We start from the raw sequence: 9,005 nt of genomic DNA, 5'->3' as shown, positions 1-9,005 counted from the left end.
AGTCAAACAGACAGATATAGCTACAAAACCTGTTTCTCTCTTGTCTTCAATCTTCAATTCAGCTTTATTTCTTTCTTGGTCGCGTTAATTCAATCACAAAATCCACACTTTGCACTTACCAATATCAAGCAAGGTAGGTACGAACTCTATATACTCTCTGCTTGTTCATTACCCACTTGGATACTTGACTACTCTGTACTGAATACTATAGCATTGGTTAAAATCTTGTTTCAGGCTTGTTAATTGTTTCAGCCATGCCCATTCATAAGGAAATGGACTATACTTATCTAACTAACTTACTTCAAGAGTTCACTAGTATTTCCAACATTGACAATGCATGGCTTTTTAAGTCACAAGGGAGTAAGCATCCTTTATTTTATTCCTTTTTTTTTCTTTGCTATGTGATAGTTCAATTGGGAAATAACATTTAACATGAGAAGGTGACGTGAGTTAATATTATTGGGTATGACTTATATTTCGCATTTAGATGATGACTCTAGAAGCGAATCGTTATCTGGATGCGAAGTATGAGTCATACCCAACATATATCAACTATCCAGACAATTCAATAGTTATTTTTTTCTTCTCTCTCTTCTCGTCACCGTTGATTTGTGTAAAGAACCTTGGGATACACTTGGGCCTGTTGCATAATCCACGCTTCAAGCCAAGAGGGCTCTTGCGTGAGGGGGCGTGTTGAGATATATAGTCCCATATTGGTTGAAGAGCAACTAATGTAGAGTTTATAAAACATTGGGCACTCCCACCCTTTGAGCTAGCTTTTGGGGTGGTGTATCCCAAGGTTCTTTACAATTTGTCTATGAATGGTTGGAATTATCTGAGATGACTTGACTTGGTAATGTTAATTGAGATATTAGAGGATCTAATCACATTACATTGCTATCTAACATACCCTTTTTTTGAGTGTGTGTGTGTCTATAGATCTGGGTTTGCAGGGAATGTTTTCTATTACCCAGCCAGATCTTTTAGCAAACATGAGGAGAAGATTCATCCTATCATGTAACATTTTAAAAGAAAGTGACAATTCTGTCAAGTTTCTGTGGGCTCCATTTCCAATAGAAATGTCTGGCGTGTCTATGATTGTTCCATCACCTTCTGGTTCAAAACTTTTAGTGATTCGAAATCCCGAGAATGAAGCTCCTTCTCGGTTTGAGATTTGGAGTTCATCTCAAATGGAGAAGGAGTTCCATATCCCTCAATCACTGCATGGCTCAGTATATAATGATGGATGGTAAGTTATGTATTTACATTTTTATTATTCATGTAATTTTCCTTTTACATTACAATATTCAATGTTAAACTGATACTATTTTTGTTCATTGGCATCTGGTATTAGACTATTATCGTTTGGTTTCAAATGTTGTTAGTACAGTTACATTAACACTTATGCATTATAAAGTCATTTCTTCTTTCTATGGTTTAGGTTTGAGGCTGTCTCTTGGAACATGGATGAAACATTTATAGCATATGTAGCAGAAGAGCCCTATCCGGCAAAGCCCACATTTAATGATGTGGGCTACAAGAAAGGTGATTCTACAGACAAGGATTTTGGTAGCTGGAAAGGTCAAGGGGACTGGGAGGAGGATTGGGGAGAAACATATGCTGGAAAGAGACGGCCTGCGCTTTTTGTTATCAACATCAACAGGTTTTTCATTTTTAATATTAATGTGAGATAGTATTTAGATATATTTCTCAGATATGAAATCTTAGTTTAATTAGTACTTTTACAGTGGAGAGGCAAAAGCTGTCAAAGGAATTGACAAATCTTTGAGTGTTGGCCAAGTTGTGTGGGCTCCATTTACCGAAGGCTCAGAACAGTACCTTGTTTTTGTTGGGTGGTCATCTGAGACAAGAAAGCTTGGTATGAAGTACTGCTCTAACAGGCCTTGTGCATTATATGCTGTTAGAGCACCACATCATGATTCAAAATCTAAGGAACAAGAGCTCCAGTAAGTCATTTTAGCAAGATGATCTTAACTCCCCCTTTTTTCACATATCTTATTATATATTTATTGCTAAGTTTGGTTGTTTCTGAAATGAATTATGAAAGAATGTTTTTACATGTAGCTCAACTGAAGAATTTCATACACTGAACCTTACTCAAACCATAAGCAGTGCCCTCTTTCCGCGATTCAGGTAATCTGGTGGAGTCAGATACTTGTGTTTAGAACATTTTGTCCAATATTTATATGTTTATAATTGTGCATATGTTGATTTGTTTCCATTTGTTTCATATGCTTGAGGGTGACAAACATTTTTGCACAACTTTCTAGTTTTTGTTGTGAACCTATTATGTGAGTTGTTGACAAGATAATAGAAAATGCAGCCAAAGATGAAGATGATCAGTGGCTAGATTTAGGTTATTGCTCTCCCGACTGATGTCAAGCCAGAAGCCAGTGGCAGTAACAGCCACTAAACTGTAGGGTGTGGTGGGATGAGCTTCTTTTCGAAATTATTTTCTTTTCAAGATTTTTTTTTTTTTGAATTTTTAAAGAGTTTGATACATGATAGATTATTTCTTCAAGTATTAGAAAATATGAAAAATATTTCTTGAATTACTTTGCTTTAAAGTTGAAACAAACATAGATTTCCTACTATTACTATTTTGTCAATAAGTGAAATTGTGCTGCGGAAAACTGTTTGTCGTTATTCCTTTTACCCAAGCAAGATAAATTTCCAAAGTGCTAAACCATCTTATGACTTGCGAGTTTATTTACTCACACAACACTTATTCTCATTTTGAAACTCAAATGAATGCTTTAATAAGCAGTAATTTGGTGTAATGTTAGTCATGATTCATGAATGTTTTTTCAATTTCTCTTTGTCTCAATAGTCATCACTGAATAAGGAGCTAGATACCTGCGATTGACATTGTCTAACTGGTCAGAAAATCAGGGTCACTGTACTGCCTTCATTATTGTTATTCAACTATTGGACCTTTTTGAACTTATGCTTCAACACAATGATTCTAGCTAGTTTCCCACAATGATTCTGCTTCATGAATTTCTTACCAGCCCAGATGGAAAGTTCCTTGTGTTTTTATCTGCTAGAAGTGCTGTGGATTCTGGAGTGCACAATGCTACAAATTCACTTCATAGAATTGATTGGACTGATGGAAAACTGTACCAATCTGCCAAAATTTATGATATTGTAAGCTCTTTGGAAAACTTAAACATGGGATGATAATTACAGTTTTTTTTTGTCCTATTGTCAGCTATGCTTGGGACTGGCTTAGACACTCCTGTATGTGCATACGGCCATATACTCAGTTTCTCATTTGTGAGATTGTATATTCTGGCATCAAGCAATTTTATCTGTACGCAATGTTTTAAAAGGTAGGCATTTAGTTAGCCTGATAGATGGTTAGCTCTTCAGGTTTTGCTTGTGTAGTTTGCTGTAATTTGGTTTTTGAAAAAACATGACATATCATTTGGTGCCATAAATAAGATACTAGAATAAGATTTTTTTCTCTTCTTTTGTCTTTTTCTCTTTTTGCCAAGCAATAACAGTCTTCTGAAGTACTTTAGTCTAAATATTCATTTACAATGGTGTGATCTTAACATGTTCCATTGAATGCATATTGTTTTCAGCTAATGTTTTCAATCAATTTTGAAGATTCCTGTTGTTCTGTGTGCTGAGGATGGTTGCTTCCCCGGGCTTTATTGTATGACTGTCCATAATAATCCTTGGCTTTCTGACAACTGCACAATGATCATATCATCCGTCTGGCACAGCAGTGAAGTTCTACTCTCTGTGAACGTGTTGAGGTAAGTATATAACAATAAGAATGCTTTTTTATCCATTTATCCAAGGTTTTATGTGGTTCTTTTACTTTATGATCAACTCATTTTTTCGTCATATTATAGTGGGGAATTATTGCATATCAGCCCAGCAGACTCAAATTTTTCATGGAATCTTCTTATGCTTGATGGGAACAATATTGTTGCCAGTAACAACAAATGCTCAATTTTTGAATAGTTTGGCCTTTTGAAGTGGAGAAATGGGTAATATCCTTTTTCTTTGTCCATCTGTTGGCAGTTTCCAGAAGTCCAGTCGATGTTCCTCAAATCAAGTATGGAATGTTCAATGAGAAGGCAAAGAGAAATGCTACATGGGGCTGGTCAAATATACCTAGTCCCATATTCAGATGCTCTGACAAGGTTTATTCTATTTTGTTTTTAAAATATTAATAGGAACTGTTATCATAAACAGATACTATTCTATATGTTTTCAAGTGAATTACTGGAATTTGGCTGTAGGTTAGATCTTTGCTGTCCTCTCTTCAGTGCAGTATACTGAAGATCTCAGTCAAGGATGCTTGTGATGGTCCAACAAAAGGTGTGTAAGTTATTTTTGGTTTCTTCCTCATGGATTTTTAACATTTAATGAGATTTCAGATATGTTTTAATTTGTGTGTCTGTTCATTCTCACAAACTAGTTGAGAAGGTATCTGGTTACATCTAATGAAATTGATACACCTGGACAATCACACAAGGGGTGAAATTGGTAGTTTGGATCCTGTAAGAAGGGTCCACATCAGGAAGTTAGTTAGTTAGTGGATTAGTTGTCATATGATGGGTGATATATAGGCTATCGGTAGTGAGTAGTGGGGTAGGATTCATTTTTGTATTGTAGAGGCTGAGTTAAAACTCAGAGAGACTGAGAGCAATTCTCAGAGAGGGGCTTTGCCCTTGGTAAGAACTACTTGTACTCACCATTTCATATGAATGAAGACTACTAATTTTCCCTTTCAACCTTCCATCCCATCCCCATTGAACCCATTATTGTTGAAGTATCATTCTCTGATTTCAAGATCGTATCAAGATGGTCTGACCTGCAGCATCATAAGGGATGGGCAAACTTGGAACCACTGTTAAGCCTTTAGTTTTCAGTGCTCAGTGTAAGTGGCACAAGTATAATCATTTGCAACCGTAAACATAGAAGAATTTTATGGATCATTTGTTACGTCACGATTGAAAAAACTTGACACATTAACTTGATCAAGATTGTCTTTTCATACAATTCAACCATTTATTTAATGACTTAGCACTTCTGGAACAAATCTAACACATATGTTGTATAATTCTACCCTATTCAAATTTTTGGGCAATTTAACTGGCTCTAATACCTATCTATTTTTATTTTTATTTCAGGTGCTACTAAACCTTTTGAAGCTATATTTGTGTCATCAAAAACCAAGAAAAAGGATGTATTCGATCCATTAATTGTGATCCTTCATGGAGGGCCACAGGATGTCTCTTTGTCATGCTTTTCAAAGTCTTTAGCCTTTCTATCTTCAGTTGGATACAGCTTGCTGATTGTAAATTATAGGTAAGGAACATACTCCTGAACGTTGGGGCCATTATTGTTAAACTGACGCCAAGTATGACAAATTCTTTCATATTCCTATTGACTCCAATCAAACTGTTTGATTAATAGAGATGGATGCTCTCATTCAGATATAGGTCTCTGTGCCTGAAGTTATTGATATAACTCTTATAATAATGGATTCATATATATATATATATATATATGGAAATATAAGAATCATGTTGCAGGAATGACACTGTTCATTCCTGCAACAAGGATCCGGCAACGTATCTTGAGGATACGGCGCCGTATCCTGATTTTGGTTTGACTTTTTTTTTTAAGCGTGGGACCCACACTTGATTTGTGTGTGCAGGAAAATGGTCTTGTCATGTGACATGACAAAAAGCGAACCCATATATATATGTTTGGATTTCTCAATCGGCTCATCAATTACCCGAATCCGGTTCGAGCTGGGTAGGACGCAAGGGCGGCAAAACTTTCCCTATCAAGTTTTAACACAGCTACATACCAAACCTTGAACTAGAGACTACTGATTAAGCTGGAATAACCCGTTGATCCATGTACTTGGTGGTTAGAACCTATTTATTTCAACATTAGAATCCCTCGAAAAGAAGCATGCTTAGAAAAAGAAAATAATGAGACTAATAGAGGAAATATTACTCTTTGCGAAATATATTTATAAGAGTTTAAATGAGAATGTTAGCCTATACGGAGTTTAAACACTACCCCTTGAAGTCAAATAATCCTCATACTGGAATGAGAAACAAATGTGGAAACCTGTACGCAGATGCTGCATAAGGAATTTAGAAATTGAACTCCTTTGGAATTGTGGGGGAAAGGAAGTTTAGGGTCTATTTTGATTTCATAATGGTAGAGAGGTTGAGGAGTTGAAATTAGAAGGGTGGTTAATTAATTTTTTCCATTGTGGTTTAATGAGTCTGAATATATACTTTAATTAAATTTCTTGCGCAGAAGCCTTTTAAGCTACATCTGCATCCCAATTATATGGTTTAAAAGTTTGTGATATTCAGACTACTTTTCTCAGAGGTTCATTAGGATTTGGTGAGGAAGCGTTGCAATCTCTTCCAGGGAAAGTTGGGTCTCAGGTATTTATTATTTTGTACTTCTAAATACTTAAATTTGGTCATGTTATCTGAGACGAACCTTTACTTTTTAAGCTAGTTGCAAAACGACACTGGGTTTTCTGGGTTGGATCTTGATTTTAGTTTTTCATTTGTAGGATGTCAATGATGTTCTCTCTGCCATAGATCATGTCATCAACTTGGGTCTTGCCAGTCCATCCAAGATTACGGTGATGGGTATTTCACATGGTGGCTTTTTGACAACCCACTTGATTGGCCAGGTGCAATAAGTGCACTTAGTGACCCCATTCTCACATATTTATAGTATATCTATGTCCCTTTTTTATCTCTCATCTTCTTGTAATATCAGTATTGGGGTTGAAACATACAGGATTATTGATTAACATATAAACTTTGCATTTGTTTGTCAAGCATATCTTAACTACTTCTAGTTGTTATATGCCTTGCATCTGTTGTGATTCATAACATCAGTCAGACTTTACTGCAGATATGAAAGCAATTTAGAGTTTAATTTGTTGAACAAATTACTTATTGGTGGTCCATGAAGGATTAAGAAAAACTTGTGTTGTGTTCCACAGAGTTAGATTTCATGACTAATATTGCCAAAATAGGGTGATAAAAAAAAAATACCATAATAAACTGTGATATTTAATTATTTAATTAAGCTTAACATATATACTGAAGCAATTGGTATGGTTTACAAAATAACAATGTCTACTTCAATGATAAGGGCAATTTTTCAAGTATGAGACTCTGATTTTATGAATTTGTTGCAGTGTGATGGCTTTTGATGACTATAGAATTTTGTTTTATGGTTTTATAATTGCTGCAGGCACCGGAGAAGTTTGTAGCAGCAGCTGCAATCAATCCTGTTTGTAACTTTGCACTGATGGTTGGTACAACTGATATTCCTGATTGGTGCTATGTAGAGACCTTTGGAACCATTGCCAGAAATTGCTTTACTAAAGCACCTTCAGCAGAAGATTTGACTCTCTTTTATAGCAAGTCTCCTATTTCACACGCCTCAAAGGTCTTACATTTAACTGAGCACTTTTAGATTGAATTGCACTTGTATCACAAGAGCTCTTAATGAAAGCACATTGAAAGGGAATGGAAATTAACTTGATAAGTGAAATCCATACAAAAGCCCTTTGTAAGTTGTGTTAGAAAAATATAATATAGAACCATTAATGTGGCTTTCACTTAACAGATATCAATAAATAATTAAATATTATGGAGTTTCTTAGTATAAGTAGGCGGAGCCTGATACATTGTCCACTCTTCAAGTTCAATCGGCTCTTATATGAGGGGGGTGTTAGAAAAATATAATATAAAATCATTAATGTGGTCTTCATCTATCCGCTTAAGCTTTTGGATTGTAATGGTTCTTTATAAGTTGCAATGGGAGAAGGCCTCAATATTGTATGAGCATCTCTATCCCTAACACTTCCGGCAAGCCTTCTCTTTTCAATGTCTATCCGAGGCCTAATCTTTTGAGCAAACTGCGTGGACTATACTGTTTTTTCATTTACAATTAAGCTTGAATTTCATCTCTTTTTTCACATATCCTACTGCATATAGTTGATTTCTGGCATTAAAGCTTGTATTTTGATCAATTATGCAGGTAAAAGCACCAACACTTTTCCTGTTAGGTTCTCAAGATCTTCGTGTTCCAATTTTTGATGGATTGCAAGTAAGTACTTATGAACTTAAAGAATAGCTTAGTCAGATTCTCTACCAATTAATTTTTTAATTGGTATTATATGGCGATACAACTTTTATTGTGTAATTGTCTAGTATGCTAGGGCCTTAAAGGAGAAAGGTGTAGAGGTCAAAATCATCATGTTTCAAAATGACGTTCATGCACTCAAAAGGTAGACAAGTCCTGCATGAATCCTATGCCTTCCTAGTTCCTACTGCATAGAATCATAACCTTGGTTTTTGATTTTAATGCAGTCTAATTCTATTTTTATTTTATAATTTTGCAGGCCACAGTCTGAATTTGAATGCTTCGTTAACATCGGGGTGTGGTTCAACAAGTACTGCAAATAAGTGGCCAGTTTGCCATAAAGACTTCCTGAATATTCAAGAAATGGAAAGAGGATTGACTGCAATGAGTAGATGAGCCTCTACTATATATCCATCAGAACCAAATTGAACCATTTATAATACAGCATTATGTTCATTTACAATTCACTTTAGTATTCAAATTGAACCATTTAGTATTCAACATATGTATAGTTCCATATTAAATCTTTACTGTTTTTGACTATTTATAGGATTCAATCATACACTTGGTTGAATATTGTTCTGTCCTTGAGACAGAGATGTCTAGCCCAATAGGTTAGTATGTTAATCTTGGATCTGGTGCCCTCTCCAAGGTATCTATGGATGAGATACCCTTGAGTCAAGCAGATCACTGTGCATAAAATACTATAACGGCGTTAGCCAATGGGGTGTGTGTGGGCGCACAGTGACAGCATAACAGTAAGAGAGAGAGAGAGCGTATGTACCTTTAAGGTTTACCTTTGTATTTATAGAGGTTACCTGTAG

At 35.5% G+C, this 9,005-nt stretch overlaps 1 protein-coding gene across 4 annotated transcripts; it reads left to right on the top strand.

Moving 5' to 3' along the window:
- LOC133294354 (acylamino-acid-releasing enzyme-like) lies at positions 1–8,780 on the top strand. 4 transcript variants are annotated; one of them, XM_061493007.1, is made up of 18 exons: positions 1–133; positions 235–360; positions 940–1,249; positions 1,442–1,663; positions 1,749–1,967; positions 2,086–2,154; positions 3,033–3,168; positions 3,634–3,785; positions 3,885–3,967; positions 4,057–4,178; positions 4,305–4,356; positions 5,172–5,349; positions 6,395–6,455; positions 6,590–6,712; positions 7,285–7,482; positions 8,077–8,145; positions 8,250–8,326; positions 8,441–8,780. In XM_061493007.1, exons 2-18 carry the CDS (start codon positions 255–257, stop codon positions 8,502–8,504), a joined length of 2,241 nt encoding a protein of 746 aa, XP_061348991.1. In that variant the 5' UTR covers positions 1–133; positions 235–254; the 3' UTR covers positions 8,505–8,780. The 4 variants fall into 4 exon arrangements, with proteins under 4 accessions (XP_061348991.1, XP_061348992.1, XP_061348989.1 ...); XM_061493008.1 differs by having other exon boundaries at positions 4,278–4,356; positions 8,258–8,326; XM_061493005.1 differs by having other exon boundaries at positions 4,278–4,356.
- The last annotated feature ends 225 nt before the right edge of the window (positions 8,781–9,005 follow it).

This window comes from Gastrolobium bilobum, unplaced genomic scaffold, assembly GCF_033153095.1.
Source record: "Gastrolobium bilobum isolate Gb01-03AN ecotype WA unplaced genomic scaffold, APGP_CSIRO_Gbil_v1 utg28982, whole genome shotgun sequence".
In the NCBI taxonomy this organism is placed as follows: domain Eukaryota; kingdom Viridiplantae; phylum Streptophyta; class Magnoliopsida; order Fabales; family Fabaceae; genus Gastrolobium; species Gastrolobium bilobum.
This window is presented reverse-complemented; position numbering and strand designations above follow the sequence as displayed.